We start from the raw sequence: 26,478 nt of genomic DNA on the forward strand, positions 1-26,478 counted from the left end.
AGCCCATGTAGAAGTCAAATGAAATCAGTCACTATAGCAACTGCAGTGAGTGTTAATCACACTAAGTTTAGTTCTCCCCTGGTACTGTGCTATGTAAAAATAACATGTCAGCTTCCTACCTTTCTGGGTGCTGTCCTGGTCAGAAACCTGGCCTGCTTATTGACAGAAACTCTGCAGGGTAACTCCAGAATGAGTGCTGGTTGTCCCCTCTTGCATGGGGCCAGTAACCCCAAGTTTCCTTGGGAGTTAGCTCCCTGCAGCTCCAGCAGGTGTTCCTCCTTCTCCTATAGGACTTGTGCCTGTTCTGCTTCTAATCTGGGACCTGGGTCTTTTAAAGCTAAGCTGGTATTTATGTTCAATTCAAGGTGAGGCAGAGGGTGTCTGAGAACTGATTTGCTTAAAATTAAGTTTCAGACTGTGGGCCTGAAGCTCCCTTATAGTGGTGAGAAAACTCCCATAGCCTGAAGGGACTTTTCCTCAGTGCTGCTTCCTTGTGTTTCTTCCTGAAGCGGGGCCAACACAATCCAGATAAAAAAGGAAAGAGTCTTTGAAGGCTTTTTCTCTAATCAGTACAAGGGGGTCTGTGCCTCTGGGAGGTGACATCTGATGTGTCCCAAGGGACACTGCAAGGCCCCCTCATGTGCATGTGTGGTGGTTGTGCTGTAATCATCCTTTGTTACTCCTGCCTGATGCTAGGAAGGGGGAGCTCTAAAGGAGACGGGGCTGCTTGGAACTATTTAATATTCATTTCCTTTCTGGTATCAGTTTTGCTTGACTCTAAACCCAGTTCTTGGATTTGCATCTGAAAACTCTGCAAAGTCTCTCTTGGGATATCCTAGGGGTTTGCTAGGGATTGAGTCTGCATGCAGTGAAATGCCTACATTCAAAGCCAAATAGCTTTTCCTTATCACAAAAAAAAAGGATGCAAAGGAGTGCTAATTTTGGTCATTTAGCTAATTTTTCATATATTGGAGGTGCTGAAAAACAGGTAAGGGAAGGCTTGACTCGTGGCTGAACACCCCATGATACTGCTGGTTACATAGCTACTGTGCTTTGTTCAAAAAAAAATTCAGGTAAATGGTTATGAAATTATCATTCCCTTTAATGACAGCCATCGCAGACAGAAAATCCATCTGCTGAAATGAAATTACGAGCTGCTCATAAATCTCAGAAAGTATAGAGCTGTACACTCATTGAAAAAATGGGAGCTGTACCTCCTTTTCAAGGAGAATTTTCTCTCACTTTAGAAGTGTAAATTAGAATCTGGGGATTTATGTGTTTGGTTTTGTGTTGTTTTGCTTGTGCTGGTGTGTGTGGGTGGCCTTTTCTGTATGTTTTTTATTAAATTGGTATCACCTAGATCGTATTATCCAGCAAATTGGCCAGAGTATCCCAAATGAAGTCAAGTGTAGTTGCTGTCTCTCTGGTGCCATGTTCTGAGAATTGTGTGAGGGCTGTGGTAGTGAGTTGTTCAGCAGATAAGGCTGGTGAGGTACCATAGGAGAATGTTTTTATTTATAGCTACAACATCCTGCATGTTTCCGAGCAGGGCAGTTCCAAGCTGCTCTCTGGAGCTGAGTTGCAGGTGGTGTTTGCAGCAGGTTACAGGGTTACAGAACAGAAACTAACAATTCACGTTGGAAACATACATTTGTATCACAAACTGTGAACTATTTAACACCTCAAACGCACCTTCCAACACCAGATTTGTATACTCTAAGACAACAGATCTTTGCGTACACAAAACCCACCAGTCACAGAGCTGCAATATTATTATTAATGTAAAAATTCATACTGGGATTTAACAATCCACCTAGAGACAATATCAAGGGAAAATACAAACTGAAAAATTCCTGGCATGCTTTCTAATCTGAAAATAACAAACTACCCTTTAAAAATACTTGGGAATAAATAATTGATTAATATTGCTTAGCAGTGAGTGCATCCACTGCTTTGATTTCATCCACTAATACAACCTCAGTAAAAGCCTCAATTCATGGTTCTGCTTTTGTATTTTAAAACATTTGGTATTATTTAGGTTAATAGTACAATTGTGATTTAGGGATAAACAAAGAAATAGGTTGTGAAATAATGCTGTGACTATGAGGAAGCTTTTGTTAATATTGCAAAAAAAAAAAAAAAAAACAAAAACCAACACCCACATCCCTGGAAGAAAAAGACAGCTGTGATGATCTGAAAAATCAAAAATATCCTTTTGGAATAGGTAGTTCCTGGTAGTGCTATGCACAGAGCATTCACTCACCCAGACCCCTGTGTTGGCTAATATATGGTAATTAAAGCACTGTGGTACAAGTTTTTGACAGCTGTGTTGACAGGGCTGTGGATTTGCTTCTGTGTGAAACTCCTCTGAAAGAAGGCATTTTCATGTAGTTTGGGATTTGAAAAGTAATTCTCCACAGAATGGTGCTATTTCATGCTATTTTCCTTCCAATTTGGGATGAAAATATTGTCAAAATATTGAAATTGTGTTCAGAGTTAATGAGGGAGAAGGTCATTCCCTGTTTGTTTGTCTGTTTATAATTCTTCCTCCAGCTGCACTTCTGCGGCTTTCCAATGCTTTTCTGTTTGTAGGAGACACCATCTGTCACCTTCCTTCCCAAACATGGTCCAGGAGGAAGATCCTGTAGAAGGTCCCCAACCAACTTTCCTGATGGACTGTTCTGGGTAAAACCACTCTGTTCCCACTCCTGCTCGGTGCTGCAGGGTTTCACTGATGTACTTCACTGCTCACAGCCTTAGCTGACTGGCCTGGCCCTTTTGGCTCCACAAATGCCCTCATACCCACACTTCCAGAAAGGGCTGGACACACTCTTGTTTTTCCCTAATGCTCACAAACTGGCAGATTTCCAGAGACAAGGGCTTTACCCAGCTGAGTGCTGTGTATTCAGAGTTGCTTCTTCACTGTTGGGATGAAGTTATTTTTTGCTGCAGTAACTTTGTAAGCTGATAATTAAAAAGAAAAGTCCCTAAAAAACTTACTTTCTTTAGCTTCAACTGCAATTTCTAGACTTTGGAACATAATCAATATATGCACTTTAAATTTTATTAGAGCTTTACTTTGTAACTGCACAGTTCTTCATAATCTATTCAGGTCTGTATTGAAAAGCAATGTGAGAATTTATGGAGGAGCATAATCCAAACCAGGGAGAGAGGGACCATCTGTAAGTTGATCATTCCCTCCTGGAGAGCCTGTTTGCCTCCTCTCTTCAAATGCAGGTTGTTTCTTATGGCTGTCATACAGCACCATGCTCTGGATCTCTGTTTTGTGGTGGTTGGGTTTGGTTGGGCTTTGGCAGAAGGGCTTTAGAACCTGGGTTTTGTTGTTGCTTTTTTAACCTTTTTCCTACAGGCATCTGTGGGTTTTTGTTTCCTTCCAAAACTCCCATAAAACTCCTGTTATTTGATTGAGAAAGAGCCTTTGCTAAGCAGATCAATGGTTTATTGGTGAAACCAGCCTCTGAAAGAGCAGAGGGGCAATTCTCCATTAGCAATGCAGCTGCAAACTGAAGTTATCTGACAGAACTCTGCTGTGAGGCCGGGAGGTCCCAAAGGCAGTGGCCGGCAGGGCTGCTGGCCTGGCAGCCCCGCTCAGGTGCCACAGCGAGCCTTGGGCACGGCTCCTGCAGCTGCCACGGTGTCCCCCGGTGCTGGGCACTGGCTCTTGGCCAAGGGTTGCCCAGCCAGGGGTTGCCCAGCCAGGGCAGTCCCTGCAGGGCCAACACCACCCTGTCCCCGCTGCAGGGCACGGCAGGGCCTGGGCAAGGCCCTGGTGGAACTCTCGGTGGATTTGTTGCATCTCAGAAGCGCCACAAAGCACCTGTAAAACTGTCACACGAAGAGAACAGCAAGTTAGCAGGAATTTAATTCATCTCAGGTTTTATAAGACAGGCTTTATCTCATGGTCTTTATATTAATTAAGTTCCTGGGATAGCTCTGAAACAACATGGATGTAATAATATTTTGTATTAGAGGTTGAAATGTTTTGTGGGGGGAAAAAAGTCATTGTGCCAAGAGACCTTGACCTCAGCACAAGTAGTACAGAGGGGAGAGAGCCACAAACAAAATTCTTGGACAGGTTACAGGCCTGCAACAGTTGTCCTGTGTTTTAATTGATTACAAATATTACTGACTTTGTGGCAATGCAGAGAATAGAAGGGACTAAATGCTCTCCAGGCTGCTTTCAGGTTTGTAGGATCCTGTCAGCTGACTGAGCTGATGCAAACACTGCTGTGGCATGGAGATTTTGGGGAGCTGACAATCACTCATGCTGGCCTGCAGTCAGGTTATGGATATATCCCACTGCTAAAAGTGTGGTATGGATTGAGCTAATTGAGGCTAATCAATGAAATTGATGCTGGCTGGTTTGATTTGTGTTTGACCAGGGAAAAGATGAAAACTTTAAGCTCTCAGAAGGGGTTTGTTCAATATCCATAACTGGAGAGATTTTTTCAGTTGCATGGCAAAACATTCTGTGTATCTGAGGGCAGAGGGAATGTGCTAAGCATGAAGGTAAGGAAACTGCCGGTAGCTGGAAAAATAGGCATTTTAGGTGGTATGCATTGTGTGCATGGCCTCCCTACATCTGCAGGGTCAAACACTGATAACCAATCTCTCTACACTCAAGAGTCCAAAACAACGTTACTGGTAATTCTTTGTACAAGGCAGCTGCTAGCAACAAGCTCTGACCACTCTTGTTATCAACAGCCAAGTGAAAAATCAGGCCGCCTTTTCATCAGCAGCCTTACGTGCTGGGGAAAAGGGCTTTTTAAAAATTTTACACAATTTTTGTGTCAGCTGAGGTTGCTTTTTTTTAATGAAAAACTGCATTTTCTCAGGATTAAAAACTTGCTTTGTAATAATCATAAATTTTTCACCAGCCTCTCACCACTGAGCATTGAAACATTAAGCACCTTCAAAACTTGTGGGGAGTAGTGTCTATTTTCTAGTTTTTGCTTTGCCCCCTCCCCTCATGGTCAAGCTCACGTGGCTCTTCCCAGGTACCTTTCTGTAGCTGTTTAATCCCCAGTAAATTTCTGTTACAGCTTGAGAGCCTCTTCAATCTGTTTAACCTTCACCTAGTCCTTGCCTGGATGCATTTCCTCCATGTGAATATTATTTTATCTGGCCTGTTCTTGGATTTTATCCATCCTGATTAGAGATTTGTGAGCATTTACCAAAGTAGGGGGGGAGCCTGGACATAGAATTGTTTTAGAAATAGCACAGAACTAGAGGGAAATGTCAGCTATGTGAGCTGTCAAGGCATCTCCTATAGATTTCCATAGCCTCAGGAATGGTGTCAGTGTTGAACATGGTTTTCTGGACGACCAACACGTCCTGCTTTCACCTGCCTGGCACTTCTGGGTGGCTGCAGCATCTTCTGGTCTGAGGTGCTTCTACTGCCTTCTCTCCTGAGTGTAGAGAAACCCAGACTATTGACTTCTTATTCTGCACTGAGTAGAGAAGAAACCTGAGCACTGATTGCTGCTAAAATACTAACTGAGCAATGGAAACCAAGTGGAATTTTAAAAAAATCCCAAACCAAAACCATAAAAAAGCCCCTCCACAAACAAAATGAAGTGTGTATGGAGCACTAGTAGTAAAAGTTATGGTGAACTTAAGGAGTCTGACATGGATAAACCCACTTTAATTTGTGTCTAGCTGCTGCCTCTCAGCAAGCTATTTAGTAAAAAGATTAATTAAGAGTTGCTGTAGAAAACTCCTCTGCACAGTCTGTGTTGTTTTGGAGTGCTCTTTCCAGCCCATGCACACGTTAAGATCAGTCTGTGATTTTTGAACTGCCTCTCTGGATTTAAGCAGGGTTGGACGTGTTTGAAGTGAGTCAGAGTCACCCTTCATGTGTTGGTGTGCTTGGGGCTTTTCCCCTGGTAAGGGATGGCAACAGCTCTCCAACATTCCAGGCAGTTTCATGAGAGAGTTTATTTAAAAGCTAAATAATAAAGGAGAAGGGAAAGAAGTGCTCCTATTGCAGGGAAGATGTCAGGGAATTCTGCAGGTGGCTGAGCATGACCAGAAAAGGGACTGCACCCCCCTGAGCTGTTTGTGACAGTGAGTGGAGCTGATGGATGGTGTGGAGGTGATGGATGGTATCATGGAAACTTTCCCTCCCTGGGAATTTCTCATGTCCCAGAAAAAACACCCACAGCTAATTTAAGCCAGACTTAAATCAATCTTTTACTATCTCCATTTGTTTTCAAGAGAGAGTGAACAATTTACTGCCTGTGCTTCCTAACAGCTTCCAAAACTCATGTCAAGTGGAGGATTTGCTGGACTCGGAGAAACAAATGATCCACCTGCTATAATCCCAGCAATGCAAAAATCAGTGAAATGTTCCTGAGTGAGTGGGCTGATGGAGCTGGACCTGGCTGAGGGTACCCCAGCTCCTGCCTGCTGTGTGCTGTCCCCTGCTCCAGGGCCAGCTCCTCTGGCAGTGCTTTCAGACAAATCCTTGCTGGTCATGGCTCCCACCAGCTCTTAGCGGGGGAGAGCAGGACAAAAGAGCAACTGAAGTATTTGAGGGGGGTTAAAAGAGTAAATCAGGGAGGGGAGAGCTGATGTTGTGAAGAAGAGGAGTTACTGTGGGCAATGTGCTGTGCTGGGGCTTGGCGCGGGGCAGCAAGAGCTCACATCCTTACAAGACTTCACGTATCTGAGTCACCTCAGACAATTTCTGGTGCTTTCTCTCTTGCCAGAACACAAATTTCTTCTCTTTTTGTCAAATTGTGCAATGGAAAGGAAGGACCTATCTTTTGCTATATGCACGTGTGGGAAGTTGGTTATTCATCTTCCAAAAGTGCAGATTTGTTGAATAATTTTGGTCCTTGGAGCCCTTTTTTAGAGCTTCCCTCCCATGGATTTGAGTGATGTCACTGATACTCTTGTTACCTCCCCTCGCTATTTCCTCACTCCTTGCATACACTGAACCCGAGTCAACGAAGGAGAGCATCTCACTGACCTGTTTGTTCAGAAATACGTAGATGATGGGGTTGTAGACGGTGCTGCTCTTGGCAAGGATGGCTGGGATGATGCTGGCTGCAGGGGTGATGAGCCCAGGCTTCCCAAAGGTAGCTATGAGTGCCACAGCTGCATAGGGCAGCCAGCAGAGGAGGAAGCAAACCACCATCACCACCACCATGACCAGGATGCGCTGCTCCCGGCTCCGGCCCAGCCCCTTGTTGATGCTGCTCCCCTGGGTGGGACAGAGGCACAAGTAAGGCATTAGCACTGCTTGTACTGGGCACAGGTGATGGTGCATGGGAGCTGCTGGAGCAGCTGCACTAAGGGCAGGGCTGGCAGCGTCACCTGAACCGTTCTGGCTGGAGAGGAGCTGTCTGGCCATGGGCAGGGTGGGTGTGTTGTGTACTCAGAGTGTGTCCCTGACAGCTGGAACAGGACCAGCAGAAGTGCTCTTCATCTACAGCAGCCTTCTCCAGCTTACTTTAAATCCCAGCTTTTAACGGGAGTATCCTGGGCTGGAGGCAAGGAGAAGGAATGTGCCCTGGTCTGACCAGAGCACAGCTGCTCCCAGTGCTCCCAGAATCACGGCTTGCCCGAGTCCTGCCAGGAGTGATCCCCCAGCAAGGATGAAATGCCCTGTACCCACAGGGCACTGGGGCAGGCGAGAACATGAAGAATGGGGGTTGAGAGAACTTCCTTCCCTGAATCCATGGGAAAAGGCAGCACTTGAATTAAAGTGATTTACAACAGGCTCCTCCTCTGGACTTTGGGTTCACACATACTTGAAAGTAAATCACATTGCATATAAACACTGCTGGCCTATGCCTCGCCCTTGTTTCCTAGTTTTCAGTGTGTTTTGAAAACCTGACCTTTCAGTGATGGCTGTGTAAAGCCTGCACTGAGAAGTGCTGCAGTAAGCACCAGGAACTAATTATTATGAGCAGTTTTATGGGGAATCCGTCGGGATGTATTTGAGTGCTGGAAGTCACCTTGAGACTAATTAAAAAACCTAACCAAAACTGTTCAAAAAATAGAACATATCTGTAATTGCCTGCTGAGGGAACTCAAATACCAAGTATTTTATAAATATCTTGTTAACGTGCAAATGAAATCTTTTATGACACTTGTCTGTGATTTAAAAGGAAAAAAAGTGGTATTTGCCACTAGGCAAATAAAGTTGTTAATCAAAATATTTCCATTAGTGAGAAGTGAATATTTCTCTCAGAGCCACCCACAGGCATCAGTAGCTCAGATTTATTCACAGACATCTCAGACAGAAAGCTCACATTTATCTTTTTATGTTGTATCTCATGGTGTTGGTAAGAATTTTGTATGACACATTCCCTGTGTGTGGATTTTCTGAGAGTTTGCCACACCTCGGTACAAAACTACACTCAGGCTGTGTGATGAAGTCCAAACAGCTGGATTGGGGTGGAAACAAGGATGGAGACGAGAGGGGTTGCATTTTGCATCATGTGCGCTTGGTATTTAAGGCTCCTGACAAGAAGCACTGAAAGGCATTGGCACCAGCTGCCAGGGTTCTGTATCCCCACACAAATCCCAGTTTCTTTGTGCCTTCCTGAGATCCTCCTGTCCACCCCCTGTGCCAGGAGACACCTGGGGCAGGTGGTGGGTGATGCCTTGCATGTGGAGCACCTCGAGGAAAACCAAGAGCTCCTTTTTGTTCTGTTGATTTCTATAAATTTTAGAAAAGGAAACCCAACCTCTTCCTTCAGATAAGGCCAGAGAGGACAAATGTTTAACTGATGTTTTCTAGATCAAAATCAGGCTGGTCTGAGGCTGGGCATGGGAGGAGGACTCTGGAGGGATTTCTCATTTAATAACCTTGAGCAGGGCTAAGGTCACAGGGAGCTGTGTAATGCTTGCTCTCCACATCTCCTCCTGCACATCCTGCTGCGGTGTGGCACGGAGCTGCACAGGGAGGAACAGCTGCTTCTGGCCACTGGCTTGAACTTAAAGCCAGCAGGGGACTTCTGCTGCTGCATGTTCTGCCTGGGCAGTGCTCCCTTCTCAGGTAAACTCTGCTAGGTATTGCTCTCTTGACTTCTGAAGTATTTTATGCTTTCCTAAAAAAAAGAGAAAAGCTTGCAGTTTTCAGACTGCTGATGTCAGGGAATGGCTTCATGGGTAAGCAAGGAAAGGTTTCCATTTCCTTGCCAGCAGCAGGAAATTATTATTTTCATCCTATGAGGCCAGAAAGTTTGAGCATGCTCCCACTGCTGTAACTCTTCTTGAAGCATTTTTGCTTTCAACTACAAGGCTCTCCTGGTCAGTCAAGGAAACCTGAGATATTCATATTTGGCACACACGCAGAAAACTTTTGCAAAACTAAACAAACCCAGCAACCTTGAAATGTTGCTGCACCCCATCAGCAGATGGTGACTTGGCTGTACCATATAACTGTGGGCTGTGCCTAGACTTGGCATCAGATCACCCTCTGTATCTGGACAAAGCAAAGAGCTATGTAAAAATTATGCTGGTGAGTGGTGCTGTGGGTTTTTAGTTTAATTTTGTCTTGATAACTTCCAGGAAAGGTAAGAGCACAAGTCTGGCCCATGCTTGCCTTTAGTTGCTGGCCCATGGAGATTGGAAAGTCAGCTCAGGCTGCTCCTGGCTTTGGGTTACCAGCAGCAATGCCACTGCAGGAGTTTAGCACAGGGGTACCCTGGCAGTGCACTGATCTGCTCTATACTGTCCTTTGCTTCTGGTTTGGTCAAAAATCTAAACCTCGATGTCATGTGCAAGAAATTTGTTTTTAAAATCTCTCTATTTCTGTAGGTTTTGGTATAGAAAAGAGCCATGAAAAAATGTGCTTTTATAGCCTTTGTATTTTCTTCACCGGAATTTGAGTCTCTGTTTCTTCCAAAATGATCTTTTCGGTTTCCTAAAATTTGTTTTGCCTCTGTATCATGCCTTCTATGTGTTGAATGTGTGGCCCAGTGTACTGAGTTAGCGAGACTGGGGAGTTGGAAGCCCTGGCCCCATCTTGCTCTTACAATGTCCTTTACTTTTGCTTCCCATGGGTGTTGATTTTCCCATGGGAAGCCAACGAAAGGGTCAGGAAGAGCTGGGCATATCCACACCCACCCAGCACACCCATGTAAGGTGCTGACCCCGTTTCTCCTGGGCTCTGCTCAGCACCCAGTCCCTGCCATGGGCATGCAGTAAAGGCTGACGCTGGGAACTGCTGTGGGTGGTGAAGAGATGGTTCCCCGTGGGCTGGAGTCACTTTCCACGACCACTGATGTGAGCAGGAGGAAGGTTAACGCAGTGGAAATGTTACTGTGCGCTCACTCTGCACGTAAGCTGTCCTTTTCATCCCAGAGCTCACTCTGCTGTGCCCTTTCCAGTAAAACTCCACTGAAGCTTGGTCACAAAGATGCCAAATGCTGTGGCCAGTGCAGTAGTTAATCCCCTACATTATAGAGGCATTTCCATGGAATATGCACTCTCTCAATGCAACCCATGACTTTGGGGCTTGCTGGATGCAGCAGGAGTTTGTTGTGCTCCCTGTTTGCCTCTGCCAGGGACAGGCTGAACCATGATGTGCCTGTGCTATGTATTATCCTCTGCTGTCAGACAGGTCCCATGGTGGAGGTGACCATGAACACAGGAGAAGGACAGTCCCTGTGCTGAGATCTGTCATGTACTGGCTAAGTTACTTTGTGTTTTCTACTGCAGAGAAGCACCTCAAGGTGGTGATTCAGCCTGCAGAAGTGATTAATTTGCCTTTTTTAAAATTTCACTGACCATAACTGGGAACTTACACAACCATCCTCCCAGTATAGGAGCAAAAATGCTCACAAATAGTGTTTGTGCAGTGTGGCATTGGATGTCACAGATACAAGGACATGGATGAGTGACTAATGCAACAAACAATAAGGACAGGTTTAAACAGAGGTCACTGTGGACACAGCAAATTCCTGGTTGATATTGCTGACACTGTGCAGAAATAAGAGTCATCACCTTACTAGGAAAGTAAAATATGTGTTTTCAGCACTGGATATGGAAATTGCTCAGTGACATCCAGGCCTGGAGAGCACAGCTGAGTGTACCCATGGCCAGCTGGGAGGTTCAGCCATGAAGCTCCCACTGTGAAGAGCTCCTGAATCTTCAGGGTTATGTGAGAATCTCAGCTGAGTGACTGACTATGTCTTCTCTTGTCTTGTGAAACCACCATACTATTTAGAGCTTTGAGAACTGGCAGCAACACTCATGGGAGTAAGAGGATGGTCCTTGAGAAATGTCAGAATAAGGGAGATAAAGGGAAAAAAACCTCAACCAAACTGTGTATGTGCTGGCCTGAGCACTCCAGCTGAGCCCCTGTCTTATGTGAGCAAAGCAGAGACAAAAGGGGCAGCACAGGCACTCCTGGGCTGTGGCAGCAGCTGAACACCTTCAGGCATCACTGCCTGTTCATTAGAAAGAGCCCAAGAGCTGTGAAATCAGATATACTCAGTTATGCTCTGCCCTGGAGAATTCATGGCTATGGCTGTTTGAATATGCACTGAGGAATCAAACTATAACCTAATGGAGATGCAATTAAATTGCATAGCCTGTGCACTGAAGGTCAGTCTGATTTCTTCTGAAGAGGATGTGAGAATTCCTGGTGGTCCCTGCACATCAGCATATGCACTGCTTCTAAGAATTGATAAATGTAGGTAGCTAAGTTGGATGCTTCAGGGGAAACCCTCAACCCTTTGGGGTTGGGATTAGATGATCTTTAAGGTCCCTTCAAACCCAACACAACCCATTCTATGATTATATGAGAATTTCCTTGAAGTTCTAAAACAGTGGGCAGTCATTCAGTGCTGGTTTAACAGTATTTCATGATCTGTCCAAATATTAATTTAAAAAGTTTTGCTTGGAGAGGAGATAAGCAGCTGACGGTCCCATACAGAAATGTTGCAAGAACAAGTTAGATTTTATTTTGAAGGAACTTTTTTCTATCCCTCCTAGCATTCAAACCTTTGAATTATGTTTAAAAGCCTTTAAGTGCAATCATAGAAGCTAGAAATTCATTACCTGCATTCACAGTGAAGCATTGGCTTTCTTAAAAGTCCCATCCATTCAGTGCCTTGCCATGAAAATGAGAGTGAGGAGAGCAAGTTGCCAGCTCTATTCCATGTCTGTTTTAATGCTTGTCTTGTGAGAGGAGAGCTCTGCTTCTGACAGACCTGGGGCTTTTACCCCACCAAACAGTGAGGCCTTGAGCCCAGCAGATCAGTCTGCAGGACAGCACAGGGGGAGATGGGGAAGAGCAAAGCTGGAGACTCAAAATGACGTGAGGCAAAAAGCAGCTTCATTGCTCATTTGTCACTTGGAAACCTCTGCCTCCTGGCTTCCCAGTGTGCCGATTACCTGCACTAGATCTGGTAAATTGACATATTGTGAGCCTTAGCTTTGTCATTGATGACAAAAACCTAAATTCCTTTGTCTGAGTGAAAGACAAACCTTATGCAGTGCCCTTTGTGCAACACCAGCTAAGCCCTGTCCCTACTGGCTGGGGCCCAGGTCCTTCCTATATGGAAGAGGACAATTAGAAGCCCCTCTGATTTACATAGACATATAGATGTGTATTTCTGCATGCTTTGGGGGGGATGGGGGAGTGTGAGGTGGGGGTGATGTTTTGCAGAAGATGTGAAATGAAAAGGGTTTATCAGTCCTCTGAAAGTCACAGAAAATGCAGCGCCCTTTTCTGCAAGGGCAGCAGAGCTTCCTGCTGTGCCGTGGCTGAAACCAGGGGGCTCTGCCAGCCCCAGCTGCACACCCAGCAAAGCTGAGCTGGCAGTGGAGAGTGGAAATGGAAACTGATTTAAAACAGTGGGAATTATTTTCTAGGGCAACCCCCCACAATTATTCTCAAGGCTGGAAATCCTACCTCAGGATTTCCAGGGCAGAAGAAAGCCTGTCTGTGGGCTGTGGAGAGCCTTGCAGTAGCAGTTGCACCTTTCTTCCATAACCACAGCATTCTTGATTCTTGGTTTCTTGCCTGGGACTAAGTGTATTTTTATGGATAATGGAACACCTTATGCACAGGAAGGAATAAAACATCTGTAAGAAATTGCTTTTGCCTCCAACTGCTAAATAATTTCAACCAGAATTCCATCCTTCTTTTGCAGAAGAGGTGTTAGGCTGTGAGCTGAGCCTCAAGTTTGGCTTCACTTATGAGGTGCTCTGCTTTCCCTGCTCAAGGTTTCTGGGCTCCCCTGCACTGCCCCATGCCCACTTCTTGCCCAAGCAGAGATTCAAGAGCGATGTCTGTGACCTGCACAGCTGAGAGATGGCCCCCTCTCTTCTGAGGGCCTGTGAAAAGGCAGAGAAATCCTCAGCCACATGAATACATTTGTATCACTCAAGCTTGACAACAGTCCACATAAATTATCGATTCTTCTAATCAAACGTTTCCTTTTCCCCTGCTTTTTTCCTGTGATATTTTACCTTTTTCTCCCTCAGTAATTGACACACAGTTTGGGTTGCCCTGAGCCTCTCCTTGCTTTTGGAATGCTGTAGAGACTTCCACCTCACTTGGCTGTGTCACAGGGAAGGGAACTGGATGACAAATGTGACCATTCATGATGTACAAAATGTCTTGTGCTCTTAATCCCACTAATGCTTCTGCCTCAGCTTCAACCCTAAATACAGGGTATGTTCATGTACCTTAATGAGCTGGGTTTGCACCAAAATATCCCAAGTTTGCCTGTTCATACAAAGAGGACACCCACTAGTTTGGTGGGTCCAAACAAAATTCTGACCCTCAGGCTGTGCTCCTGGTGCTGCCCAGCACTAAGAGTTGGGTGAAGATTTGCCTTTGCAAATCATCTCTTCCCATAAGTGAAGGCTGTGGAAAATCTCCTGTGGTGGGTTAACAAGAATGGTCCTGTGGAAATTTGGCCAAAATCACTTAAAGCTGGCTGTAAGCAAAGGAAGGTGGTCTCAGGCTGTGTCCTGCTGGCAGGGGATCACACAGCCCATGCAGGGACCATCCACTACTGATGGCTCTCTGGAAGCTGCTGTTTCCAGTATTAACACAGACCTCTGCCAAAGCTTATAGGGATGTGAGAGGAGAGAGAGAAGAAATCCAATTCCAGCTGCTGTGCTGATGTCTTTCACCTCTGCTGTAGTACCTCATTTCTGAGAGGGCTTGGAAGGTGCTAAAGGAGTCACAGTGAGGGCCTTGTGGTGTGCAAGGGAGGAGCTCTATGGCTTAGACATCCTTTGAAGTGCTCGCAGCATCCTCTCACATCCACCTCTGTCCTCTCAAGGGTGAACCACATGATTTAAGATCAAGATTTATATCTAAATTCAGTTCCTCTCTTGCTGTTATAAACATAGAGAGCTGTAAGGAGAGGTATTTTAATCACTAAAGGGGGTAAATTTTTAATCTCAAATACCAGAATATTAAAATAATTCATCCTGGTTGTTGTTTGCAGAGGTTGGAGTACCAAGTGCAGGCTGGGAGGTTGCTGGGTTGGAAGTGTGGCCTCATCCTTCTCAGTCACTGAGTTCCCTGTAACACAGCCAGGGTGCTTCCAGGCTTGGGGGCTTACTGTGCAGGGATGTCCTTCAGAGCTAGGAATCTGCACAGCCCATCTGTCAGTGAGAATGGTTATTAAAACATCTCAGCACCACTGATGTTCACACAGCTTTGGTTCCCCTCCTTCTGCATCTTGCATTGATTCTTTAATCAGTAATGACTGTGGTGAGAGTATGTTCTTCTTACTGAGAGTGGAGGTCTTCTCAAGTGTTACCTGTGATACACAGCGGAGTACCAGGAGGAGCCAGTGGAGGAGGGAATGCGTTCTCTGGGCAGGAGGGCAGGGGAACTCAGCCCGCGGGGCACGGCTGCTCCCTGCTGTCCTAAGGGAGAGTGCTCTGCAAGGCTCTGCTTCCCTCACTGCACGGGCTTGGACACATCTGAGGTTTGGAAGCTCCTGTGGAAAAATATTTGCGCTTCAGGAGAAAAAAAAAATGTTACAGCTGCTTTGTTTTCAAAAAATTAGAAAAATCCTTAATGTATTCACCAGGTCACGACTGCTGTTGGACAAATCATGCCGTGGCACAGCACGAGGTATCTCCCCTCCAGCTCTCTGTAGAAGCTGAGAACAGGCAGTGCCCCTCTTTAAGCAAATCCTCCAGGGAATCACAGTATCCCAAAGGGGAAAATGTTGTCCGTGGCTCCAGAGCCAGCACCTAGGCTCTGGCCTTCCTCTCACACGTGCTTTGTATTCACGTAGGTATCAGATCCTCCACTGCCCACAGCTGCTGCTGCTGCCGAGGGACGAAAGAGCCCTTCCCGCAGCTCTGAGAAGGGGAACCTGCGGCAGAGACCAACTGAACGCGAATCCGAGCATCTCGAATGGGCAGAGCTCCTGCTACCGTCCGAGTGGGGAAATACAGAAACACCCCCCGCCGCATTTTCACTGGGACTGAAGTCAATTGAAGCAAAGAAAGCCAATTCTTTGGTTATTCTGCGCGTGGGTGGATCGATCCCGTTTCTAAAGGTGATTGCCCTCTTTGATCACTGACCTGCATGGTTTCTGCAGCTCTTCTGGGCTCAGCTGTCTCAAGACTGATTTTCTCTTCCCTGGTGTCTGAGATGTTCCAGTGCTTAACCTGTCATGGTTCCTGCCTTTGGGAATGTGTCTGTCTCACATGCCCAGTTCAGTCCCAGTTTATTGTTGCTATTCATACTGGCCAGATTAATGCTGAAGGAGCAGTGTAATCACCCTTTCCCCTTCCTGCCGCTGGAAGGGAATTGCTGGAAAAGTGCTGTTCTCCCCCAGTTTCTCCTGCCCATGCTGTATGAAGCTATTACCCCAGCATTAGAAACTGTTGGACTTGCTAATTGACATAATGAAATTAACATGCAACACACCAAATGCCTACTTGCTGCACTTTTTTCTTTTCCACAACACTTGGGGGACCAAGGGGGCAGAGGGCTGGTGGAAACCATGCCAAGGTGTTGGCTTTTCCTGCCTTGCCTGTGATTACTGCTTGAGGTAGATTTACCCTGATGTGACTCAACCCAGGGCAGGAGTCTGTGCAGAAAAGCAGAATATTGAGCCTTGCCCTGATCTATTAGGATGAACACTGGTCAATAATTTGAAGGCAGGCCCTCGGATTCATTTGTCAAAGAGATAATAGAAGAGTAGCTTGTCTGAGAATTAAAGGGAAAAAACCCCAACCACACTGTAATGTAGTGACACAAAAGCTGGAATCGATTATATTTGCGTTTTGACAAGTCATGGGAGAGGACTCAGCCAAGCTTGTCAATGACTCTAATTAATGACCTTCTAATCCCTGTGCTCACAAAATGATTTATCTGTTTCCAGCGAGCATTTTTAAGGTTGAATGTGCTGACTACAGCTGTTCCAAAACCTGGTAGCAGAATGGTTGTCTCCTGCAGGATTCATGGATTTTGCTTGTGTGGTGCTTTCAGTGAGCTGGCTATTTCCAGCTGGAATCTGGGATGCAACTCATGTTTGACCAGGTGGTTTACCCAGGCAGGTCCATACTGGGCATCTGTACACACCACACCTGGGGCTGTGCAAACTGCTGAAACACAGGAATGGCCAGGGAGAGCCCTTCATTCTTCAGGACATCCACGAGCTCGGGGTGAACCCAATGCTGGCTACCAAGTACTTGTACTAGAAGAAATTCTGAACTACTGTTTCTTGGTAGCCCCTTAACTTTGCATTGCCAAAGTTGTCTTTGAGAGTCCACGTGCACTGTTTCTGCTGGCTGGAGTGCTTTTGCAGAAGTTATAGACACGACCAAGCTTTTCAAACCAGCCAGGGGGCTTTGGATGAGGATGAATCCAGCCTCCCTGCACTGCCCAGCTTCACGTCCCACAGGGTTTGCCCTGCTGCAAGCAGCACTGTGTGCTTCCCCCTGAGCACTGAACAGGTTACCCCAACAACCTCTGACCCTGGCTGCCAGGCCCTCTGAGGGCACCAGGCTCTGCAGAGGAAGAGGCAGATATGCTTTTCTGCTTCTCACAGCTTGCTCAGCCTGGTTGCTGGCTGCCTTGCGGGCTCTGCTTCACTTCTGTCATTTCTAAACCTTCATAAATTCTGTCATTCTCCCAAGGTGATCTGAGCTGAGGGATTACAGCTTCTCTGCTGTGGCATGGAGCATGGATGAGATCCTGTGTACTCCTCTGGAGCTGCATACTCAGCTGTAGGAGCAGTAACAGTCTTGAGGCTCTGCTAACAAAACCAAGGCCATCCTAAAGCATCCCTGCTCTCTGCAGCAAACCCCAGCTGGCAGATTTCTGCTAGCAGGTCCCTTTCAAGAATGGGACTGGACATGGGGGTCACAGCCACCTCCTGCCATCCCCTGGGGCACTGTGGTGAAGCCCTTGTGCAGGAACCCCAGGAAGAAGAGATGAACCCCCTCACCCAGCTGGCTGCCAGTGCACAACTGCATTGTGCTCTCGCTTCCCCAGGAAAGCAGCAGCCTTTGCTTCTGCCTGGGCCCTCTGCAGTCCTTCACAGGGGAGGTATGAGACCTGTATCAAAGCAGAAAGACTCCTCAGAAATGAGATAATTAAGACTAAAGCTCAATGTGTTTGGGAACCTTGATAGCCCTCATTTTCTAATGGTTGTTTTCAGAATTCCGATTTATTGTCGACAGTGTACTGTAATACATCCCAGCTCCTGTGGTATTCATTTTAAATGGCTCAGAGCAAACCCTTCCTTCTGACCATCCCCTGCCTAAAACAAGACATGGGAGGAAAAACAGACCCGCTTGTAGTGGTGACAATTGTCTTCAAGTTTATTGAAACTGTGACCTTGAAGCAATACAGTGGGAATGGGAGCCGAGACCAATTTCCCAGAGTTTGAGCATCCCTGCATATCTCCTGTGATGACAATCAGGTCAGAAATCAGAGCATGAAAATACAAATGTCAAGCGAAAGGATACAATTTTTCATGCCTGGCTGAAACCAAACGCCCTGATCTCCCAGTACAGTTTTACTCCCGTAAGTGGTGCAGATAATCTCAGTTAAAGGCAACTTTTCATGGCAGGAGCTGAAAGCACTATTAAAGGCTTACAGAGTGTTGCCTATAATTTGGGGTCCACTAAAACCACAAATGTCTGTTGTTCAATTCTTTAAATATTCAGCTGGCATGTGAAGCTTATTTTGTTCCTTTTTTTTTTCTCTCTCTCTTACACACACAGGGAATTTGCTGCCCTGGGAGATCCTGGGCAGCAGCACAACCATCTGGGAGCAGCCTGGGTCAGGAATGGGCATGGCACTGGGGATGGGAATGGGGACGCTGCCTGGGCCAGGGCAGGAGGCAGGAGAGAGGCTCTGGGGCTTCTGCCCCTGCACCTCCCCTCCCTCTTGTCCTCCCAAATGAGCCCAGGTGCATCCACAGTACCATCCAGTTTTGACTTTCCCTCTTCATGGAAAATCCCCCTTCTTGAAAGGATAGTCCAGATCCAGACAAAAGAATAATTTTCTATTATTTTCTCATGTCTTGGGATTCCTGCAGGACCAGAGAGCCCAGGAAAGGCAGCTCCTGACCTTTAGAGTTGTCACCCATCTGACAGGGAGGGTAACAGCCCCTGCCACCACCCTGTCCCTTTTCCATGCCACTCTGGTCCCTGGTGGAGCAGCTCACATCACTGAAGGGATCCCATTGCTCGCTGCATTCACAGAGGGCTCTGCTAAAGCTGCTGAGCTCTGCTGCTGCCTGAACTGCTGGTGTAACTCACCCTGCTTAGTGGCCACAGCTGTCCTGAAGACAGACAGCTCTCCTGAGCCCAAATGTAACTTTTTATGTGATGGCTGCATAAGTGGGAAGAGTATTTAATGTAAAAACTTACACCCTCCAGTGCTCCTGCACAGGTGCAGCTCCAGCAGAAATAAAGGCTCTGCTGGCACTGGGGAGGGCAGAGCCAGGAGAGCTTGTCCAAGCTGTGGGGATCACTCTGACACACCAGACAGCACAGCCTTTGACAGGAAAGCAGGTTTTCTTGTTTCTTGCCCCTAGAAGAGCTTTGGAGAGGAACAGCCTCTCTTGCAGGCAGGACCTGCTCCAGTCCCAGCTGCTGTGAATACCTTGCAACGAGCAGCACCTCTAAAACAGTATTTTTAGCTCTTAAAGATGGAAAAACATTGAAGTCCTATGAAAGCCAGCCCTTGCCTGCACTCAGGAGACTGGTCCATGGTGGTGCAGGAGAAGCAGCTGTTCCCAGCAAAGGGTGACCAGAGAGGACTGAGCTGGCTTTCAGGGGGAACAAAAGGTATTTGTAACAAGACAATGGGCTGGGGGGTATGAGGATTAATTTAAACATCTCCACTGATTTAATTTACTTCTGCCTAAAGTCCCTGATGGTAACAAGCTTAAATTAAATGTTTACATCTGCAAATGTGGCTCATAGAGTGACCTTTATCTAATTCTCTCTTATCTTTCAGGTGCTCACTGCATGAGGTGAGCCCAAGTGAGGTCTGGTAACACTGATGGAGCTGAGGCTCAGCCTGGGGTGGGCTCCTAGGGTGCAGGGACCCAATGTGGAGGTGTTTAGGGGGTGAATGACCCTTTTGTGCTGAGAGAAAGTCCTAGCCTGTCCACAGACTGGTCCCCAAAGAGGGGCTGCCATGCTCATGGGTCTCTCCCAGCATCACTGTGCCATGAGCAGGCAGTGCTGGTCCATCACACCCCGGGATTCGTGGCTAAAGGCAGATGTTCTGCACAAAGGAGGACAAACCTCTGCATTGGCATTTCCAGCTGCCTGACGGTGCTGCCCTGACAGTGTTTGGTACCAAATGTTCCGCTGATCTTCAGAAATCACAGCTCCCACACCCTCCACTGACCATGCAGCTGCTGGACCTGCTGATAATGCTCACCTCTCCATAGCATTCCTGCAGATTTAAATCCTAGGACCAATCTCATCAATCTTTCCTAGTTTTAATTAGGGATAATTTGAAGTATCTAGCAAACTTCCCTTGTCTGTGATGCTGTCATAGGGACCTCCAGCTGTACACACCTGGGTGTGACTTGTAAAGCCCTGGTAGACTGGAGCCTGTCACCAGGACAGTCACAGGAGAGGCAGTTTCCAGGGCTAGCAGCACATGTGACAGCAGAGGAGTTCTAAAGGTGGAAAATGGTGATCACTGGCTTCTGCCTGGTTTGGGGCCACAGACAAAAGGCAGCTGAGGAATCAACTTACCTGTCTCACAGCACAGAGCAGCTTCCCATATGAATAGACAATGATGGCAAAAGGGATTACGAGGCAAAAGACGAAAAGACAGACGATGTAGGATGCGTTGTTGGCATCCTTGGAATGCCAGTTCACAGAGCAGGTTATTCCTGGTCCTTCTGGCCCATAGCTGCTCCAGCCAAAACGTGGGGGAACAGTCCAGAGCAAGGAGTATGTCCAGGACAGGATGATGCCTGCCCATGTTTTCCTGTAGTTTGTGGTGTCAGCCTCTGTTGTTCTCGTCATAGTGCAGTAACGCTCGTACGAAAGCACAGCCAGGGAGACGAGCGAGATGATGCCTGTATCAAACCAGACACATGTATCAGCAAAAGTGAATGAATGAAGGCTTTGCTGTATGTTCTCCCAAAATATTTCAAGCTCTGGATGAGCCTGATGGCATTGGCTTTGGAAACTCGGTGGGACTGGGACTGGGACTGGGACTGGGACTGGGACTGGAGGTGCCTGACCCCACTCACCAAAAGCTGGGGGTGTTTAAACATGTGTCCAGCCAAAGCCAGTCAGTTATAAATGCTGATCAATAATTAAGCACATCTGTCTGAATTGATACGTGTGTGTGTGTGACCTGCAGCAAAATCCTGGCTTCTCCATCAGATTTTGTTCTTGCTGCACATGTAAAATTAGAGAAAATTATCTAGATTTGCCCTAAGTGTGGAGCTGATCTGGTGCTCCTCTGCCAGCTCCAAAGTGCAGCTTTCTGAACCCTTCTTGGGGAAGTGCAGTCCCACAGGGTTTTCATAAGGATTTCATGCTCTGCATAATGAAGAGCTGTAGATTAAACCCCTGTCCTGAAGCCCCCTGTGCCAGCAAGTGCCCTGGTGTGCCCCCCTCAGGGGGGCAAGCAGCTCATGAGCCTTTGCAGAGCCAGTTACTGGTCTCCTGCAATTGGGGTACTCCCAGCAGACACAAATGGGGCAATAAAACCACCAGCAGCAAATCAAAGGCTTCTTTTGCATGCAGAAATGCTGGAGGGGCGTTAATTTCTAAAGCTGATAAAAGAGTTTGCAATTTCCCTCCACACACACCTCCCGATATACAGGCGATGCTGGCCTGTACAAGGGAATGTTGCTGGATGCTGACATACTCCTGGTAAACTTTCCTTGCCAAGTAAAGGTTTTACATGCACACAGCTGGCTTGTTACCCTGTATAACTTCAGGAGGGAAAGAGATGGCAGCAAACATCTGAACTGCAGCTGCTGCAAATACATCTTTAGAGTATGCATAAGCAGTGTGAGTGCCTCCTAAAGTGGCTCTGGATGCCAGGCTGAGCTGTGGTCCTTGCGTTGTTCAGGTCTGTCTTGATGGGCAGAGGGATGCTCTGCTGGTAAAGCCTCTGCTCCATATGAGTGCTGGCTGGGGGAGAACCCCTCTGATGTGTGCCAGTGTCTGCAGTGGTACAGCAGGCTGGGAGAGATTGTCAGCACTGGGAAGCTTTAAACCATGAGATATTGTTATGTATAACATGATTTATATTGCACCTGCTGTACCCACAGCCCCCTCACCACCACCACTGCACCGGGGCTCTCCCTCTGTGCCTGGCTGGCAGGTGAAGATGGGGCTGGGTAAAGGTAGAGGCACACAGGGCTGCTCTTTTCTGCTGGTCTGTCCAGCCCAGTGCTTCCCACTCCTGCAGCGGGATCTGGGATCAGGGCTGGAAGCCACCAGCTTTCCAAGAAATCGCAGCTGTGGAGACTCAGAGCTGCCCACGCTGAGATGTGGCACTCAGGGACAGGGTTTAGTGGTGGGCCTGACAGTGCTAGGTTAGTAATTGAACTCGATGCGTTTAAAGGTCTTTTCTAACCTGAACGAGGCTATGATTCTACGCTCCGTTTTCATCCTTTAAAGTTTGTACAGCTCTTCCGTAGCTGCTGGAAACACACTTTGGAGCCTGAATGAGGACTCACACTTAACGCTGCCTGGGGGCTTATGGGCTTTTCCCAGAAAAACAACCACTGAAGCTGGGAAAGTTTAACCCCAGCCCTGTGCTCCTGGCGTGCCGGGTGTCCCGCTCCCCACGCACAGCCCGAGCTTCACCGCACCCGCCGCTCTCCCGCCTGCGCGCACCCGGGCCCGCACCCACCGCACCTGCCCGTGGTGCGGGGCTCTGCCCCCGCTGCAGGGGCTGGCCCGTCTCCTCCCCTGTCCTCCCCGGAGCTGCCGGGGCTGGCCCGTCCCCTCCCGGCGGGCACAGCCGTGCCCTCCGCTCCGCGGGTGCAGCCCCCGCAGCCCCCCCCGGTTCCCGGCCGCCCCCCGGCCCGGTCGGGTCCCACTCACCGCAGAGGGCGGTGGCGAAGCCGTGCCAGGCGCAGGCGGCCCCCGGTGCGGCGGCGGCCCCCGCGGTCAGCCCGAGCGGGGTGCCTAGGGCGCAGCCCAGCAGGTCGCTGAGCGCGATGTTGAGCAGCAGCAGGTTGATGGGGGAGCGCAGCGCCCGGAAGCGCCAGAAGAGCAGCAGCACCAGCAGGTTGCTGCAGAAGCCCAGGCTGCCCACGGCGCCCAGGCACACGGCGGCCGCCAGCCGCCCCGCGGGGCTCAGGCACCGGCCCGCCTCGTCCCGGCCGTCCCCGCAGGCGGCAGCGGCGCCGGGCGCCGGCATCCCCGCGCTGCCTCCGCGCCGACACCGCGGGGAAAGAGGCGCAAGGGTCCGCGCCTGCCGCGCTCCGCCCCCGGCCCCCGCCGCTGCTCCGCTCCCCCCGCCCGGGGCTGGCTCCGGCTGAGCTGAGCACAGGTGAGCGGCACCCCGAGCCCGGCACCCCGAGCCCGGTGTGCGGGACACAGCGTCCTGCGGCGCCCCTGGAGACCCCAGGGCTCGCTGTGGGGCAAGGGGGCACAGCGGCAAAGCTGAGCGTATCGGTAAATCCAGGCCAGAGCCACAGCGTTGGCTGGGTGCAGGCACCGCCTGGACACACGAACTAAAGCACTGAGTGATGTGTGAGTCTCAGGTCGGCCGGTAGAGCTTTCAGAGTTACGCTGTGAAGAGCACGGGCTGACCCAGACTTTCCTAGTGTGCAAGAAAGGTGAAGCTTGAGCTGCCAACCAGCTAGAGAGTAAAGCGTTTCTTATCAGTTAAAGTTCCTTAAAATCTATTGGGCACTTCTGCAACCCAGCCAAGTTCTGGTCATATCCCATCCCTCAGTAAGGAGAGCACTGTCAGGCATTTTATTGTTTTGATGCGCTGTCCTAGAAGCAAAAACCACCCCCACTGTTCTATTCACAAGGGAATTTTTCTCTATATTTGCAGATAAAAAGTGAATTTGTCTAATTTCCTGAAGCTTGGTTGCTATGAGCAATTAGTACTGAAAAGGAGGACGTGAAGTCTGATATCCTCCTCTCTTTTTTTTCTCTTTTTATCAGTTGTTTATGATGGGGAGGAGGCAGTTCAGAGTATTTCTGCTTGTAATGACCAAGTTAATTTTTTTAAAACCAAACCCCTGCACTTTGGGAAGCCTGGCTGCTTTTTGCCTTTCTTCTGGATTGCTAATTGTATGGTGGGTTAGGGATGGACAGGGTCCAGCTGATGATACTATTTATCAGCATTTCTGAAGACCAAGAATGTAACTGGGCAGGTAGCACAAGAGGTCAGTCACCTGGGCCTGTGCATTTAGATACAAAATAAGGACGGAAAGCAGACCCTTCACCAACTTTGTTGCCCTCCTTTGGACATGCCCCTCAATGTCTTTCATGGAGTGAGGGGCCCCGAACTGGACACAGGATTTGAGGTGCATCCATCTAGGCAACTCCTAATGCAGTGAAGAGTGTGCCTGTCCAAGCTGTGGGCTGCCAGTTTTTCCAGGAGAATGCTGTGGGATGTTTCAGACCATTTTCTGAAAATGTGTCAAATAGCCGTTTTGGTAATGTAAAATTGCTCTGATGTTTCATGTCACCTGGAAAATCACACCACTTATTATTTGTTGTGGTAAAGGGACTTGGCACCTCGTTTGGGGGAAAGGTGCTACACTGCAGCACCTCTGTCTGCTTGATCATGTGGGAACTTGGCTGGAATTTCACAGCTGCTGGTGAAACTGGTTTACCCTCTGAAAAAAGGATAGGATTTACCTAAAACCAAATGTGAAATCTGAAGAGATTTGGTTACGTTTCCCTCAGTTTTAGCACCGGCCACAAGATGGCACAGGGCCCCCCGGAGTAAGGTGGGAATTGCGCCACTGGGGAAAAGGATTGGCTGAGAGCCTGAAAACAAGCCCCGGGCACACGATGCCCATGAGACGTGGCCTCAGGCCGTGTCTGGGACCAGCCGGGCAGAGGGTGGCCTGTCCCTCGTGTCGCCTTGGCTTTCCCAGAGCAGCCCTGTGCCGGGCTGTGCCAGATAACTGTCTTGTTCAAGGGCTCTCTTTTGGCGCCCCAGCTCACCCATGGGGCTGGGTGAATTCCTTGCCAGGCTGGGTGTTGCCCGTGTTTGCCGTGGTGTGGGCAGCACCCACGTGCCGGGGCCGTGCGCTGCCCAGCGCCAGCTGTCCTGGCGTGTGGCCACAGCCCGGGGAGCCAAGGGCAGGGCTTGGCGTGCCAGCAGAACGGGCAAGCCCCGGGGCTTTGTGGCGGGTCCGAGGGCACGATGCCGGCCACCCACGGAGGTGGCGTTTCTGTCGGTGGCCGCAGGAGTGGCGGCACTGCAGCGCTAAAATGCGGCATCCGCAGCTGGACTCGGTGCCGGCAGCTTTGCTGCTGTGCCTCTCTGCTGGTTATCGAGTATCAGCGTCCAGCTATCCAGTATCCAAACACATCTCCTACACAAATATTTTGATAATGGCTGGAAAGGGGCAGGACAGAGACGCAGATAATTCCTCCTGGTTTGCACCACTCTCTGGGCTGTGCTGTCCTGTAAATCCCTTGTCCTGATGTGGAAATCCAGCCTGTGCTGCGTGGGGCGCTGGCTGGAATTTTTGTGTCGTTTAATAGACTGTGGAGACGTTTAATAAATTTCACCCAGCGTGTGGAGAGCTGTCAGGGGGATGCACTGGTGGGGTGTAGGTGGCTGCACGGGGCTTTGTGCTGGGGTGTGTGCAGCATGGGGGGGTGGAGGGGCTGGCTGGAACAAACCCAGAGTAACCTCCTGCACTGCTGTTTTAGCTATTTAACACAACACCACACAGCAAGTCCTGCAGGGAGGATCTCGTGGCTTGTGGTGTTGGCTTGAAGGGGCGAGTGAGACCCTTGCAGTGATTCCCAATGGCCCTGAACAGCAGCCACAGCCACCAATGGCACTGAAGTCAAGAGCGTTGTAGCAAATTATCTTTTCTCTCTTACTAATGATAAGAGAAGTAATAATCCTCCTACAGGACTAATTACAGCCAGAGAAATTGTGTTAATGCAAAGAACTCCCTTTGCCAGCATTTGAAAAGTTACAGTTTACATGAAGAAAGAGGCTTATGTGAATAATGATTATTATTCTGTACATGGCTCTCTCTGGTCCCATCTGTTCTGATCTCAGTAAATCAGGGTGTAATTAATCACAGAGGATTGACTGTTGCAGGAAAAGGACTGGAAAATTCTGTAGAAGCAAAACTCTGGTTGGTTTTGACTTAAACTTGGGTTATCTGTCACAAAGGATGTGACAGCTCTGCTTCCCACTGCCAGCTCCTCTTGCTGCTCTCAGAAATCAGTGTAATTTCCCCAAAGGCTCAGAACTCCGACTGCTTTCTGGGTGTTTCCCTGGCATTGCACTGCATGATCTGTGTGGATTTGGAGGCAGCTCCCTGGTTCTTTGGGATGTGTGTTGGGAAGGTTGGGGTGCTCTCTGGCCTTGTCCATCCTTACTTGCAAAACCCTGGTAGGGGCCAACCAAGCAGGTGCAGGTTCTGGCCACCACCTGCAGTGCTCAGCCCCGCTGTGCTGGGTCAGGATTGGTAACACCTACCAGGATGACCACTGCCAGAGCTGCACATGCCTGTCTGCCAGGAACATGCACAATAAAGCCTCCTTACCAGTAATTTACCTTGTCCTGGATTCCTGGACTCCATAATGCCAATTACTGCACAGGATTTCTTGCCCTCTGCTCTTTGGGGTTGGCCAGAGAGGGTAATGAAGATATGATTGTGCTGGCAGATCAGCCTAAGTCCTCCAAAAGCCACTCTTCTAACTGCTTGTAATTGAACATTTGAGATGTGTGAAGGGTGGTTTGATATTATCTTTTTTTTTTTCTGTTGTAGTCTCTGCTGATATCTTATCTTTAGTTGCCAAAATAAAATCTATCAGCTAATGAGTTTCTTAATGATTGTG

General features: G+C 48.3%; 1 protein-coding gene and 1 long non-coding RNA gene across 2 annotated transcripts; one reads left to right on the top strand and one right to left on the bottom strand.

The window, feature by feature from the left end:
* Positions 1-1,488: 1,488 nt before the first annotated feature.
* Positions 1,489-22,840, bottom strand: LOC116448889 (pinopsin-like). Its single transcript, XM_032119910.1, has 4 exons — positions 22,522-22,840; positions 20,200-20,528; positions 6,995-7,228; positions 1,489-3,846 (listed from the first exon to the last, which is right to left on the bottom strand). Exons 1-4 carry the CDS (start codon positions 22,838-22,840, stop codon positions 3,610-3,612), a joined length of 1,119 nt encoding a protein of 372 aa, XP_031975801.1. The 3' UTR covers positions 1,489-3,609.
* LOC116448632 lies at positions 8,859-15,894 on the top strand. Its single transcript, XR_004242066.1, has 2 exons — positions 8,859-9,031; positions 15,255-15,894. It is a non-coding gene; the product is annotated as an uncharacterized LOC116448632 (long non-coding RNA).
* Positions 22,841-26,478: the final 3,638 nt, after the last annotated feature.

The sequence above is a fragment of the Corvus moneduloides genome, chromosome 10 (genome assembly GCF_009650955.1).
Source record: "Corvus moneduloides isolate bCorMon1 chromosome 10, bCorMon1.pri, whole genome shotgun sequence".
Lineage (NCBI taxonomy): Eukaryota > Metazoa > Chordata > Aves > Passeriformes > Corvidae > Corvus > Corvus moneduloides.

Bases quoted from the DNA above. Each gene is read 5' to 3' on its own strand.
- LOC116448889 (XM_032119910.1), bottom strand. From the start codon at position 22,840: ATGCCGGCGCCCGGCGCCGCTGCCGCCTGCGGGGACGGCCGGGACGAG. The intron at 20,529-22,521 runs GTGAGTGGGACC...GGTTTGATACAG, and splicing joins CTTCGCCACCGCCCTCTGCG to GCATCATCTCGCTCGTCTCC. The intron at 3,847-6,994 runs GTCAGTGAGATG...TTCGTGTGACAG, and splicing joins ACGTATTTCTGAACAAACAG to TTTTACAGGTGCTTTGTGGC.